Source organism: Crocodylus porosus, unplaced genomic scaffold, assembly GCF_001723895.1.
Source record: "Crocodylus porosus isolate Cpor-Errol unplaced genomic scaffold, CroPor_comp1, whole genome shotgun sequence".
Classification (NCBI taxonomy): Eukaryota; Metazoa; Chordata; order Crocodylia; family Crocodylidae; genus Crocodylus; species Crocodylus porosus.
Window position 1 is genome coordinate 210,941,360 of NW_017728886.1, and position 16,311 is coordinate 210,957,670.

Genomic DNA, 16,311 nt, shown 5'->3' on the forward strand with positions numbered 1-16,311 from the left:
ACTGTGCCTACAGATTACAGTATCAGATAAGTCAAGCAGACTTAGGCATCATTAAATTCAAGGGACATTTTTGTGTGGGGGATTTAGAGGCAGCATCCAAGAGCCCAAGTTAACTCTACAATTAAGATGTACATTCTTATATGGATAATTTGAGTGTGATTTGGCAGTGTGGTTGTTCCAAAGTAGGTTATTCTTGGGCTCAGTTTGTGGTGCTGATCACCACATACTACAGTATGCACATATCTTGAGGTCAAAAGGATTATGAATAGGCATACAGGTTTGCCTTTAGGTGGCGTCTTTAGCACCAGACCCTTAGCACAGGTCCTGTGCTACTGAACTCTATGCCACTTTCCTTAGGATCCTACACTGTGGGCACATTTACACATGCAATTAATGTGACTGAATATAGTCTGGCTCAATTTGAACTGAAGTAAACTTATCCTGACATCACCCTCTACATATGTGTTTAAGACCAGTAATTTACTGTGCTGCCAGATACCAGTTGTATCTGACAGGACTATCAGGCAATGCAGTAAATTAATGTATTCCATCCTTATTGCTGTGCACATATAGACTGTGACACTTTACTTGAGCAGCCAATTAGTCTGCTGTGCAGTGAAGTGTCTCATGTAGATGTGTCCTGTAGGATCAAATGGGGGCATGGAAGAAGAGAGTGCGGAGAAAGGAAGGAAAAGCATACTTAAAGGAAAAAGCTTGCAAATAAAGCTTGAAAAGCAGTTTAGGATAGTTTGTGCACAAAATATGCCATACAAAATAGCAAAAGTTACTCTGTGTGTATATGGAAAGAGTAAGGTGGAGGGGGGAATTATTTCATTTCTATAAATTGTCTTGCTCCAATGCAAGCTTTATTTGTAGGTCAGATCTCTTGGGGCTCAAACAAAAACCTGCTGACTAAAGGGAAATGACAATATTCTGCAAAATTCTCAGATATCTGAACTGGGCTTAAAAAGGGAAAAAAACCTAAATGGTGACTTGAACTATAACACTGAATGAAATGCAGAATTCTAATAGGTTTCCTACCCATGCCTCTTTCTTTGAAAGATGAGAAAAGGAGCCAAAATGGGTGTGTGAGTGTGTATGTGACATCTAGACCCTAGTTATATCAAAGGTTAAGGCAAGGGTGGGCAATTGTTTTGGCTAGAGGGCTGCTTAATGAATTTTGGTGAGCTTTTGAGGGCTGCAAGGGTAGCCCTGCTCCTTCACAGGTGCCCTGCTCCCTGGTCACCACCTTGGAACTGGAAGTTCTGTCCCTAACCCCTGAACTTTTCCACCAGAAGTCCCTCTTCTTGTCCCCAGAAGTACTCCATTTGTGGGGAGGGGGAAGGGTTACCATCTTGGAGTGGGAAAAAAAGCCAAATCATATGCTGAAAATCAAACTGATTTTTGTCCTGATTTATATGCGTTTGCATAGTGTATATAGAAGTGACCGCATAAAAAATAAAATCTTACTTGTGTATGTTGTGTGTGGGGTGTGTATGAGGGCATGTGTATATGTGTGTGGGAGTGGGGTTTATGAGGAGGTGTGGGGAGTGTGTGCGTGTGTGTGTGGGGGGAGGGTTTCATAGTTTCATAGTTTCTAGGGTCGGAAGGGGCCTGAGTAGATCATCTAGTCCGACCCCCTGCCATGGCAGGAAAGAGTACAGTGTGGTTGTGGAGGGGTATGGCTCTATGTGTGGGGGAAGGTGTGGGTGTCTCCTCCCATGTGTCCCCCCATGATGTACAGCCCCCACCGCCAGCAGCAGCAAACAGCTGGCCCTTGGGGAGCTCATGGCTCGTGCAGGTGGAGCTCCCCGGTGGCTTACATCTCCAGCCACTTCCAGGAGCTTCACATGGCAGGAAAGCTGGGCCGACCCACTTCCATTGCATAGGGCTCCCTGTGTCTCACATGTAGCTCCTGGGACCCAGCCAGAGCTGCATGCCATGTGGGGGGAGCCCCATGCAATGCACCCAGTGGCCTGGACCCACTCCCTGCCATCACATGCAGTTCCTGGGAATCTGCTGGGAAGCAGGGAGTGGGGCTGAGCTAGCCTGACTACATCACGCAGGGCTCCTCACCAATTCCACTGCAGTCCTGGGAACTGTACATGGTGGCAAGGAGTGGGGAAGGCCATTGGCTCACTGTGTGGGGCTTCCCCGCCAGTGGCATGCAAGTCCTGGTTGCTGCACATGAGCTGGGCCGACCCAAGTTCCATGCTCCTGCCACCTCGCTGGACATGGGCCCCGGGCTCTGCACCCCCACTCAGCTGCAGCTTCTCCCCCTGCTGGTGCTTCCCTACCTGCTGCCTCGAGCACTGCAGCAGGGACATGAGGAGGACTTGGGGAAGCTGAGCAGTTCTCCTGGCAGTGGCAGCAGTGGCTCTGCCTGGAAGCTGTGTGCTGGCTGGGGCTGGGGCCAGGGCTCTCTTCCCACAAGGGCCAAGCAGGATTGGGTGGGGCTGCCCCAGCTGGAGTGGGAGGGGCTTTGGCATCATGCAAGTGCAGCAGCGGCAACTGTGAGCTGGGTGATATACAATTAATTGGTGGGCACCCACCTGTGAGCCAGATGAAATTGTCTGGCAGGCCAGGTCTGTACTTTGCCTGGCCCTGGGTTAACAGAACAATAATCTAGTTGGGATGGAGTCAAGGAGACATTAATTAACCACTGCATTTTCAGAGAACCCCCAAGTTGACTATTTTGGCTCAAATTCTTCTCTCTGTTTCACTTTCTCCAACTGTTGCACAAATGACAGATAGTATCTTTCCTAGTGTAAGTTATAAAGACAAAGTTTTTATCAGACTACTCTACAACCATTAGTGTTATCGTCAACTTACCTGGACTATTACTAGAATTTCAGTTCTTGCTCTCTGGGATTTCTAAATAGATTCCCAATTCAAGTCTCTGCCAATATGTCTGACACGTCAGTATCTTGTGTCTGGCTATCACAATTGGAAACTAGCCTTTTTAGTAAAAATGCTTTGAAATCTAGAGATGAAAAATGCAATGCAAGAGCCAGATGGCATTATTATTATTAATAAGATCAATTATAATCTGTGTGCAGTCTATAAGGAATTGAAAGAGTTTGCTAAAGCAAAAGTATCATATTAAAAACTTACTTCTTTCACAAACCACTGGCAAAAGGCAGGGCCAATCCATTCTCTTGCATGAATTCCACAGTCTATCCAGACAGCTCTCTTGTAACGCCGTGATCTTTTACCTAACTAAAAAGTGTAGATATTCACAGTAACTACAGCAGATCTTTGCTTCATGACACTTGTAGGCAGACTAGGATCTGTCCTTCAGCAAGGGAAATTTTAGGTTGGAGATGAGCAGGAACTTTCTGACTATGAGGGTGGTCAAGCATTGGAAAAGACTACCTAGAGAAACAATGGAATCTCCATCCTTGGAAGTTTTCAAGAGCAGGTTAGACAGGCTGACCTGGTTTAGCTCTTAATGTTTAAGGCCCAGATCATGTTTTAGCTCTTAATTTCATCTGCACAAGGTGGGGAAGAGGAGGATGCACTAACCATTTAGCTCCATAGCTTAAGTGGTTAGAGCACTTGCCCAGGGAGTTGGAGATGTCTCCCTCCTTGTGGGCAACTTACCAAACCATTTACTGGTCTAAAGCAGAAGTGGCATCACCATGACTTGCTGTCAAAACAGTCATTAATCCCGTTTCTTCTCCGACTAAAGTTTCAGGACTTATGTGAGACTTTTTGTGGCATTTATATGCTTCCCCAACTGGATTATGATGACAACAAGAGCATGTATGGGCTTGGAGGGCTAATGGTCATATTGGATTGCTTATAAGCATCTGCATTAGGACAACTTCTAGTAGAAGTATGTGAGTTAGGGTCTAAAACCTGTGTAAGTAATGTTTGGTAGATAGACTAGGATCTGGGCCTTAGATGCTTAAATACTATTTAGATTGACTCTTAGTAAGAAAGGACAGCCAGAAATTAACCTGGGCCTTAATAAGCAAGGACAGCCAGAAATGAATGCTGTTTGTGAACTATAATAGAATTTATACTATTTGTACATTTATTCAAGGGACATGGCTCAGTTTTGGTAAGGCCAAGGTAGGTAACTGGTAAACTCAGACCTGTCAACTTCTTTTATTGTAAAGGAAAGAAAGCCCTTAACTAATACTGGAGCAGGGTCAGGAAAATTTATGATCTGAGAATAATAAAACTTCCCTGAAAGAAATATATGATATGAAAACAAATTTAAAGAAATTAACGATAACAGATGAAAGGAAAACATATAGCTTAAAAGTAAAAAGCTTTCCTCTGTAAGTCCTGTCTAATTTGTGAATATTTCATTCTGGTCTTTCTTCATCAATAGACCAACAAGAACCATGTGTGGCACAATATCCTGAAGGGGTCATGAGTTTCGTGTGGTCCATTTTCCTCTTTAGGGTAATCACTCTAGAAGTCTGTTAGAAACACAGGACTTGCTTAAATCCTGCTCATTTTACTTGCATAAGTAATCCATGGGTTATAATAAGTAACCTGAATACAATTTGGGGAAATACTTCAAGTTTTATATTGTTAGTAGCCAAATTCTTATTTCATGGTTCATTAAGGGCCGAATGCTGAGAGGTGTTGAGGAGATATGGCTATTAAGCATTTCTCAGATAAATGGTATGTGAAATAAATATAAGATTTATATAAGTACCACAGGAGACATGACTAGGAGCAATGGCCTCAAGCTTCATCAGAAGAAGTTTAGGTTGGAGATCAGAGGAACCTTCTGGCTATGAGCATGGTCAAGCACTGGAAAAAACTACCTAGAGAAACTATGAACTTTCCATCCCTGGAAGTTTTCAAGAGCAGGTTAGACAGGCTGAGATGGTTTAGTTAGAGATGATCCTGCCTTGTGCAGGGGGTGGGACTAGATAATTTTGTAAAGTTCCTTCTAGCCCTACTTTTGTATGATCCCAAGTGTTTGACATTGGATGTAGGTGGTCCTTGATTACTTAAACCATACAATCATTTTACCTTGAGCACAAACAGTTGTCTCCCTTCATATGATTTTCCAATGGAGAACATGTGGATGAGATCCGAGTGAGTTTTGTTCAGTTGATACATCCAATTTTGGATCTGGAAATATAGAAATAAAATTGCTGCCTCAGTTGTTTGCTTTTAATGAAAAGAGAATGAAGAGTAAAGGAAACCTTGTGATGGGTCCCATTTTATTTCTTTTGTCTTGGTCTGTCATTCAGACTGTAAGGCGGGGAAGAGGTGTCACTATCTTTTTTGTTACATGTTGTCTGCACAGTGCTTATCATGCCTTGATACTTCACTGGGATTCCTAGGTGCTAATATAAAATAACTGCTGAGCCCTCAGTGTGTGTTTTGATATTCTTGATATATGTCTTTGATATGTGCTGTCTCTGCTCTCTGAATGCTCCAGATCTTTTCCTTTTCCCAGCTTGTTGTTTCAGTTATTTCTTTCTAACCTCTGCTAGTCCTACTTTGTCCTTATTACAGCACAGTGGGTGCATCTACACATGCCCCTATGGCGCTGTTGTTACTGCGCCATCATTTAGTACCTCCTTTAGGAACGCATGGTTATTTTTAACCACTATGTTGCTGTAGTGATGCACTGTAATGTTCAGGTTTGTGCCTGTTGGCGCTATGTTGCTATAGTGTCTCATGTAGATGCACCCAGTGACTTCTAGCTGCCTCCTGAAGAATTCAGAGGATGGTGAGTCTAATTGGCCATTCTCTGAAGACAGTGGGGGGTAAATGTAGAAAGGATGCTACTGAATCCTTCCCATAGACATACAGAAAAGGTGCTTATGTTGAAACGAAAGAAAGAACTCACTGACACTTTGTGTTACTTGCTTTGAGATTATTAGATGCCACAATCAAACTTCAGGAAGTACAGATCCCTGTAAATTCAAGCCAGTGTTCCTGTTTCTAGAGCAAACTGAAGCAAGTAGTTTTCACAGAATTCTAACAAATTACATACTGACAATAACATGTATTGAACAGATGCATAGATTGTCTAAAAGGCAATTGTTTGTCTTCCTTCCCTGTGAAAAATGTTTTGAAGTCAGCTGCTGCAGAAGTTCTGCACACAATACAATGAAGAAAGAAAGGCAACAACATCAGGCAAAAAGTGTTACAGTAATTTAAAAAGTCAACTTTCTGAAGAAAACAACCCAAAAGTTTAAAAATATTGGACATGCTCTTAAATCAATACTAGGCCAAAACTGCCTTTGACTTCAGTGAGTTTCATCAACATGTTAACAAAGTTGTTCCCTACAGGAAGAAATTTAGGCTAGGTACAGATATTACACAAAAACTGGTATAAGTGGTCAGAACCTGGTCTATACCTGTAACAGAACAGATGGTCAGTGCACATAGACTAGTTTAATAATGGCAGAACCTGTTCTAAAATAGACCTGGACTAATGTAGTATCAGGTTTAATCAGTTTAAATTAAACCAGTCTATTGAACTTCTGCACCAGATCCCCTCCCAACTCAAATAGGTTGCTGTCTTCTGGCATCTCAGGCTCCTTTGCAGGCCCCCACTAACTGCTCCTCATAGGACAGGCAGGCTAGCCTTGGGCAGCCTGTGCTCCTCTGCTCTGGCTGAGTGCAGAGCTGGCCATGCCTCCAGACTGTCACAGAACTGAGGCAGTAAGGCCTGTGCTCCCCAACCCTGTGTCCTGCCTGCACCTGTCAGCCAGGGGAGGAGGCAGCGGGGAGAGAATGGAACCCTCTGCCCCGCCTCCCTCTAAGCTGGAGTCTGCACAACTGGGGGGGAGGAGGCTGTGTGGTAGGGACTTTCCCCTAGCTGCCTCTGCCTGGCTGCCTGGGCCACCACTTGGATAATCTCAGCTGCCCTTGGCAGTATCTGGCTTGCTGAGAGGTGTGTGGAAACGCCCCATGCCTTCTGGCCTCAGCCAGTGCAAGCATTTACCTGTCTTCCCCAACCCAAGTGTTCATTATAGGCTGATTCCATTCACTCCTAATCCAATTTACATAGTTTAGAACCCCACATAGATGGGATCAACTTTGCCTTGGGCGTTTTGAATGTCTGTACTTAGCCTTAATACAATCAGTACCTGCTCTTTTCTCTGTGAGCCATCTTATGTCAATGGGAATTAGTCACCTGAAATCTTGCAAGATTAGGCATTTTATAATGGAACACTTTTCTTTTAAATCTTTGAATTCTGAAATTCACATGCAAAATTTTCATTACATGACTGAATCATTGGAACTGCTCACATAGGGAAAGTTAGCTAGGTGTTTAAGTCTTATGCCAAAATAATTTAAACTAAGGTCACTTTGAAAAGTACTTTGTTGAAAAAAAACCCACCCCAAACTGCTAAGGATGATGATACTTTTAAAGGTGCATCATCTAACCTTGAAAGTAAATACTCTAGACATTGATTTAAAAAAAAGTCAGGAATCTATTCTCTTTTTCATTTTTCTGTTTAAAAAAAGAGGAAAACTTGCTGGAGAGGACTATGCATATGTAATTTGCATTAGCATCTCCATGTGCCAGGGTAGGAACACAGACATCAGTGAGACTATAGATAAGATATGAGACACACCATCTTAATTTCTACCTACTTCTTTTAGTGAGTGATACACTTCATAGTTGTATCCTGGCATAGATCTACGATTCCGAGATGACCTCAATCCAGTTTGTTTTTCGATTGCTTGCTGTAGATCAGATACGAGAATCCTGGGTAAAAAAAGAAAGCAACATGAATAAGCAGCCTGGCAATGCAAAATAACAAACACATTTTAAAAGAAGTAAAATCAGGCTGATGTTAAATTATTCCTTTTTTTGCTTTAATGATATCATGTTGCAGGCTTATAATACATGCTGTCAACTAATAACCTCAATTGTTTTGAAACATAGTGTTTAAAAAATGCAGGCAGCTTCTTAACAGTAAAATAAATAGAATAGTATAAACAACTTAACCAGTGTGAAGAGTCATTTTGATTTGTTTATGTGTAGCTACATTTTGTTTATATGGATACATTTGTAGTCTAGTTTGAGGTTTATACATAATCAAAGTTCTCTTGGGCTTGACTGTAAAACAGCTTGAAACATATCTGGAAAATCTGGAAAACAATTAAAGAACAAAAAAACAGAACAAAAAGACCAGATGTTTGGAATAGTAATATGTCATCTAAAGCAAACAATGTTATGTAAAAACTACCCTTGAATTATCACATATAGATTTTAGTATGAAAATGTTACCGTGCAGCCTGTAACTTAAAAATTACCTTGCAAAAATATGAACCAAATATTACTCAGTGTGATGTAAATTTATGGTGCACTTCATACTAGCACTCATTCACTGTGGGAATGCTAATGCGTAGGCAAGAAGCTTTTCTATGCTTGTATCAGGACTAAACAATAACAGGAAAAGAGAAGTTCATTATAGGCTGATTTCATATAGCAAGTACTCTAAATACTGTGTCACTTTACTGCGTAATTAGTGTACCAATGTATGTATTAAAGTAAAAGTTAGCCATATTTTTCAAATAAACATAATACATATAAAATTTATAATAAATATAATTACTTCCCAAAATATTTATTTAAATAAAATTGTATCTGAAGACTGATGTGGTGGGGTGCTAAATGTTCTCTTTACTTTCACAGTGATCACGTATTGTGTTTACTTACTGTTTCTCAAGGCCCTGTAACTTTAGCTGCATTCAGACCTCAGAAACTGAAGAATCAGCCTAGACAATGCAGGGGCAAGAGCCTCTGGATGATGGATTCTGGTACACAGCTTGTTTTCATGGCCGTCTTAGTACCACATAAACAATCCAGGTAAACAAAGACCAGATATGCTTATATATTTTAGGAGAATAGTAAATCCCAGCCGTTGCAAGGTTATTCAACATTTCCCATAATAAGGCCCTCTTTCCCCTTAGCTAACCTTTAATTCAGTGATTCTCAGTGAAAGTGCTGTGTGGTGCCACTCAATATTTGCACTGTGATGTGTGCAAACACTTACATGTGATACACAAGATGAACCCAGATCTTTCAAATCGGAATCCCTAGTACCAAAAACATCCTGACTCTGGTCATCTGGAGTTCCTTGCAACAGAAGAATTACTCAATTTCCATAGTCAAAACTGAGTGAAAGCTATGAGCTGCTGTTTCCGGGGAGGGGGAGGGGAGGAAGGGGCCTTGATATTTAATAAGGGGTACCTTGAGTTTAAAATAGTTGAGAACCACTGCAGTTTATAAATATACGTATTAGCTGCAACAGAGAGCCTGGGGCTCTCTGTTCCTTTAAGACAAGTAGACCAGCGAGGGGACACTGCAGGCCAGGCAGGGTGCAGCAGCTGTGGTCACTGTGGCACTGGGGCAATGAGGCCAATTTATCAGGCACTTGCGGGCAGCCCAGGGTATTCTGCTGACCAGGAGGGGCATGGCCCTGGGAGGCATATAAGCCTTGAGTTAGAAAGTTAGTTTAGCCCTGCCAGCTGCAGGGGTAGGAGCTCCTGCCCGGGAGAGTTACCAGGGGATGCTAGACTGACTGCTGTTCCGCCTGTGGCACCCCAATGAAGCTCAGGGAGCTCGTGAGGGCCAGGAGGTATGCTGGCACAAAAAGTGAGGGAAGGTTTTCCCTTTTAAAGGGGAAGAGGGCTGCTTCTCTTTGTGTGTGGATGTTGGTGGGCTTGGAGGGGACTGTTTAGGTTATAGCCCAGGGGCTTAGTGTTTGTGTTGAAGCTGTACACTGGCAGTTTGGGTTGGGACTATAAGGGGCAGTGTACAAAGGTCCCATTAATGCCTGTGGGGCATACGATCGCCTTGAGCCCTGCCATGGGCAGGCTCAATGCTCAAGCAAGGGTTGAGCCCAAAGGCAGCAGACCGTGAGGCCACAGAGCCACAAAGGGGCCAGAGGCCCAATGCCTAAAAGGGCTAGACCAGAGTTGGTGCCCCAAAGGTAGGTCTGACACAGTGGACCTGGGCTAGAATGCCTAGCTAAGTGGAAAGGGGTGGCAGCTGAGGAGGATGAAGCCCCAGCAAGTGAAGAGCATGGCAGTAATGGCCACGAGGTTTGCGGTATGGTGTAGGGGAGGAATGGAGTTGCACAATTAGCCCTGAAAGCTGTAGATGCCCTGTAGTGGCACAGTTGTAGAGAGGCCCAGCGAGGGGCCTGGAAATTGTGAGGCCCAATGTGAGGCTTGGAAATAGTGTAGTGGGACCAGAAGGGTCCAGTGGCCCAGTGAGGGGCCTGGGAATAGTGTAGTAGAGACCAGTAGGGTGTTGGGGAACCCCAGTGGGGGTCCAGTTGGACTGGGGCCCATGTGAAGACCCATGGGCAGCCTCCCTTTAGTCTTATTCCATCAAGGCATGGCAGGTAAGACAGAAGGGAAGGCATCCTAGAGGGATAGTGGGGCATGGTGGGGAGCTACCAGGAGGCAACACAGCTGCTCCTGAGACCCCAATGTGCTACACAGGCATCTTCATCCAGCTTTGGGTTTGCGTGTGTTTAAAATACTTCAAGTAAAATGATGAAGCTGGGTTTTTTTAAAGATTTAAGGTTGGATGAAATATATTGTTCTGCCACATTAAAAAAGTCTGACATACTTTTTTTTGAAGAGTTCTAGAACCCCAATGCTGTGAAGCATAGACTTACATTTTAGCAGAGAAAATGAGAAAAACCAAATAGCTGCTTGCTAAGCGAGTATTGACTACCCTATGAACTAAGCATGGTACTGGCTATGTGGGAGGAAATAATAATATGTAAGTATAGACTATATCATAATGCATAACATAAGAAGGCCAAATTAAGGTAACCTTAATTCTGACCTTTCTAAACATTTTCTAAATGTTTTAGTGCTTCACAACATTAATAATATACTTTTAAAGGTAGTTGCTGAGACCCAAGAATAGCAGCACGTTTGTGAATGCAATGCTCTGTATATTTCAACTCCAAGGAATAAGAAACCAAGGGGTTAAGTTTGGGCAGAGTAATGCTAATTTCAAAACTCAAAGTAATGTGGTGTAATTTGCTTATTGGGTGAACCTGAGTTTGGGTGGTAACCTTTCATGATAATTTCTAACACCTTTTACTCCCATAGGGTAACAGCTATAGGGCAAGATTGTAATTGGTTCTAAAGCCAACAGATTAGCATAAGATAAGGCATAAAGGAACATGTATGTCAAGTGACCAGTTAGAAGGACGGGACAGAAGGACCATCGCTGTACCAAGCCTGAACCCCGGACTCCCAATGTCAGCAAGGACCAGATCCTGACCTAGGGACCTTCCCGGTGACCCCTCAGACAGTGTTGATTGGGGACGCCTGACTTCACTGGAACAACTTGGCTCGCACCTAGCATAGAGGGACTACTGATAAGTTGCCAACCCCATGTGGAAATCTTTGTCATTTTGTCTATCTGTTGTTATTATTTACTATTAGCTCTTTAAATTGTACTATTTGTCACATTAACCTTTTTGTTAACTGTTGTATGTTAAGCTATAAGTAAATTTGCCTTTACTTCACTCCCAACTTGCCTCCTCAATCCCGAACCCAGCAACCTAATGGCTGATATGCTCACAGTGTCTAGCCGGCCTGTGACACTCCCTGTCAAACTTATTAAAACACTGTAACAGTACAGAACCTTGTCAAACAAACTTATTGGAATAAACAGATGTGCATTAGAGGATGACTCCAGAAAGTGAAATGTGAACTTACGTGTATTGGATGTTTGCTTGCTGTAGATAGGATAGCAGAACTTGTGAACTGTTCCTTGGTACACGTAGATCTGTGACTGTACCCTCTGAGATGTAGGAGAGACTGCTGGGCTGCCACAGGTCTACCTATAGTGCAGGAACCAACCTGTAATTCATATTTATTCAGTGTAGGTGGGGAAGTGCAGGAGATAGAATGCTTGAAATTATTTTCTACAACATTTTTTTATTGTATATGTGATAAATGGAAATGTTCATGTCTAACACTCCAGCCAACACTGTTTACTTACAGTACTTGAAGAATACCTTGTACTTTTTTGTTTTTAACAAAGCTTTGCTTTCAGTATTAAATATTATTTATCTTTCTGAAGAGGCTAAAGTGAAAAATTTGAAAACTAAATCTGAAACAGTCATTCAAATGAATAGTGCAACTGAGCTGCACAGCTGGGACTTCCTTATTATAATTCAATTTATAATTGATTTAGCAATTGTCCTTTAATTCTCCTTTCCTCCCAAATTTTGGGTGTATTTGGATCCAGGATTTTCTTTCTTTTTTCTTTGCATATACCACAGTAGTAACGGTGCTTTCTGGGCAACACAGAGAACCTGGCTCAGGGCGCATCACTATGTTTTATCTACAAAAATCTCAGCACCTGGCAACCATTATTCAAGGGATGTTTAAAACATGTGTCACTTTTCTGTATCAGATTTCCTATACATACATTAATTTCCTGTCAAAATCCCTGAGAGTATTGCACATTCTCTCTATATCAGTTTCCCTAAAGGCAGCAGATTTTTTTCCTTTTTTTAATAGGGCAGTAAAAGGAAAGAAAGCTGAAGACAAATGGAAAGTGTTTAAAGTACACTAATATGATGCTTGCAAAGGTCATATAAAAGTTCTGCAATGCCATTTAATAATAAATATGAGAAAGATGCAACAAAAGGTCAATGCAGATTAATAAGTAAAATGTAGTCACGGTTAAAGGTGTATATAAAATATTAGGTAGAGAGAACGACTTGGAAAGATTATGCTATGAAAGAGCAAAATGATTTAGAATAGCAAAATTGGAGGTTAGAATGAAAGTTAAGACCAAAATTTTTCAAGTAGATACAAAATAAGAGGATGAAGTGCTGGAACTGGGGATTTTTAAAGAGCCTGACTCCATTTGAGAATTTAAGAACTAGTAAAAGAATACTATTTCTGAAGCCAAATGTGCCAAACCAGATTTTTGTTTCAGCAGCATGAGATCAAATGCAAATAATGGACAATAATGTGGGTGTAAGGACTAATGTAGAGGGGGTAGGGAAGAAAGACATAGGAAATATTTTTTAAAAATAATTAATTAGAATGTCTGAAGATGACTCAGTCTAAACCAGTAGGGGTTAACCATTTTGGCAGAAGTGCCACAAACTAGCCCCACACTGTCTTAAGCATCACTTCAGTCTCCTTCCCTTGCTTGATCTGCTGCTCTGCTTGTTGCTCCACAACCAATCCACTGCTGTTTTCTGCTTCCTGTCCCAGGTTCCATGCCTGATCTGCTGCTCTTCCCCTTGCTCCCTTTGCTGTCTGCTGCCTGTCTCCTCTCTGATATGCAGTGTGATACACAGAGAGGCTGCCTGTACTACTTGTAGCACTCATGCTGCAGGTTGGCCACCATGATCTAAAATAAATTGCGATCCATCCAATAATTTTAGAAAAAAATTATAAAATACTATAAGAAACGAGTTTCCTTTTTTAAAAAGCATAATAGCTACCAACTTACTGAACAGACACTAATGTAATACCTATAAAGAGCTGCTGCGAGTCTATTCTTTGGAAACTAGATGGAATAAATTTGAAAACTACTGTGTACACTTCACCCCCAGGATACAAATTCTTTCAAAGTGTGTGGAAGTTTGAACATTTGAGCTGTTCTGTGCTTTGAAATGTGTTGATCGTGTTATGGTGAAGCACCATAATAAATGCAGAGCAGTGATCTCAACCACAATATCATGGTACCTTGGGGTGCTTTGAAATCTTTTCAAGTGTTAAGGGTTGCCACACAATGTTAGCACTGTTAGGTATGCACACTTGATTCACAAGAAGAATCCAGAGATTTAAAATAGGAATCCACAGTGTTAAAAATATTCTGACCTGTGGTGGTCTTTCTGTGTTCTTTGCAACATAAAAACAGATCTATTCTTTTTCTGTAGGAAAAAAACAAGTGAAAACGAAAAGCTGGCATCCTCCAAGGAGTGCCTCAAATCTAAAAAGGTTGAGAACCACTGAAATGTAAAGATATAGTATTTTTACACTCAGCTTCTGCAGATCCAGCAGAGGGAGCACAAGTTAACAAACCTGTTTCCAGAGCTGTACCGAAATCTTTGACAGGAGTTAAGCAATGCAAGCCATCTTAGAGCAGCATGGAGATGAATGCATAGAAAACCCTCACAATACTATTAGAAATAAAACAATTTGAAGATCCATCTTTTTCAAGAAAAAGACTAGCCGAATAGGGCAAAATGAATAAAGTTGGGATAAAATGTCTTTCCCTTCTTAAATGAAATTTTAAATGTAGGAAGATAAATGCTTCAGCTTTTATCACATTAAATAATATCTTAAGATCATTGCAATTAACAATATTGATTTGGTATGAATATTGACCATAAAATGCCTGAATGGTTTCATCCTGTGCTTCATGGAATACAAAGGGAAATTATTGCAAAAGTCTGTGTCTCCATTTATTTTAAAAGCTACAGAATTCTATTTCCATGGCATACAAGCAGCTTTCAGCATATCTAAACCTCAATGGTCCTTGGTTTCATCATAAACCTTGATTAAAAAAACATAGGGATGCACTCCTATAACAAAGGTTTCATGTTCTGACTTCTGCTCTTTTTTGACTCAGAGCCATTAGTCTGACCAATGTGAAGTTATTTGCTCCTGAACCAGATGCAGAGACAATTGAACGAAATGGTGAAGGAAACCAAAAACTGTTTTACAAAACAGTCTTTGGGTGTCTCTACACATGCTCTGGGAATGGGGGTGGAGGAAGTTTTAATTAGAATGGCTCTGAGAACCACTCTATTTAAAGCACTATGCGGCATCTCACGTGTTTAGCATCCCACACTTCAAAATGGTGGTGGGGCGCTTTAACTAAAGCTTGTTCGACAAGCTTGCTGTAATTTCATAGTTAGCAGGGCAGAAAGGACCTGAGCAGATCATCAAGTCCGACCCCCAGCCATGGCAGGAAAGAGTACTGGGGTCAAACGACCCCAGCAAGGTGATTGTCTAGCCTTGTCTTAAATATCCTGTCACGGAGCGGGGTCCTAGGGGTGGCCATGATCTCCCCTAGCGCCCCTATCGTGCCAAATTTACTTCAAGCACCCTCAAATCTTGCCTGCCACGTCTTGATCTTAAATATTAAAGGGAGGCTGCCTTTCGACCTCTTGGACACGGTTTTCTCCTGCTGTCACGTGTTCTGTTTTTATAATGGGGTTTCCGTGCACCCCGGCCTTATGGGTGATGCGTGGCTCCAACCACCCCTGTACCATGCCCCAAGCCTCGCTGACGTACCAGACGATGTTTGGTCTGTTTCACTGTCTGCGCCCTACAGGCACTCTGGCTTGTCCTGCAACCTGCACCCCACAGGCACTGTGGCTTTCCACTGCCTTGCCTCACAGCTGCACCCCACAGGCACTCTGGCTTTCCGCCCCTTTGCTCTAGGACCTCCCATTGCCCCCTTTGCTCTAGGGCTTCATGTTACCCCCTTTGCTCTAGGGCTTCTTGCTGCCCCCTTTGCTCTAGGGCTTCCGCAGCCTTGGGGCTCAGGTGGCTGTAGCCATGCCTGGCCCCAAATCTCCTCCTCGGGGTCTTGAACCACCTTCAGGGCTCAGGCAGCCTCGGCCTTACCTGGCCTCTGATTCTCCACTCCCCTTCTTGGGTCTGAGGTCAGTGCACCCCCGAATGCTGCGCCGTCTCTGGCGCTGGGGTCCCCATGCTACCGTGGAGCCCCTATGAGTTCTCCTCTAAACCCTAATAGCCTCACCCGGTCCTCTGGTGGTAAACAGTAAACAGAAACTCAAGCCTCTTGGCTACAACATAGATTTGAGCTGCTTGGCTATAACATTAGTCCCTCCACATCCGGGGTGCTCTATCCTTCCCCCAGTCTCAAAGCTGTACTTGCAGTCAAGCATCTCCTCTTTGTTCAGTCCGGCAGAACTCCTTTCTCTAGGGCTGCTGGCAGGAAACTGCTTGCCTGGCCTCAGCCTGGGAATTATATAGGAGCCAGGCCCTGCCCCTTCCTGTCAGCTGACTTCTACTGGTTGCCCTGGCAACCTACAGCTGGGCTCCTTACTTACTGCTTCATAAGTAGCACGCACCTCAGTGCTCTGCTACACACCTCCCCTCTTTATAGAAGCAGAGCACCGAGGTGCTCTGCGACAGACCCTCAGGGTAGGAGCCAGCACCATTTTGCTTGGAAGTTGGTTCCAGATCCTAGCTGCCCTGACAGTGAAGTAACACCTCCTGATATCTAATCTGAATTTACCCTCTGCCAGCTTGTGACCATTATTTCTAGTCACTCCTGGTAGTGCTCGGGGGAACAGGGACTCCCCCAAAGCCTGCTGGTCCCCTCTGACTAGT

At 42.8% G+C, this 16,311-nt stretch overlaps 1 protein-coding gene across 1 annotated transcript in view; it reads right to left on the bottom strand.

Annotated features, from left to right (window-relative positions):
- CPA6 (carboxypeptidase A6) overlaps positions 1-16,311 on the bottom strand; it is a 141,664-nt gene that overhangs the window by 45,057 nt on the left and 80,296 nt on the right. The window contains exons 3-6 of the mRNA XM_019548922.1: positions 11,692-11,816; positions 7,588-7,702; positions 4,999-5,100; positions 3,115-3,219 (exon numbers count right to left, since the gene is read on the bottom strand). Of these exons, the coding sequence (XP_019404467.1) occupies positions 3,115-3,219; positions 4,999-5,100; positions 7,588-7,702; positions 11,692-11,816 (447 nt within the window). The remainder of the gene's footprint in view (positions 1-3,114; positions 3,220-4,998; positions 5,101-7,587; positions 7,703-11,691; positions 11,817-16,311) is intronic.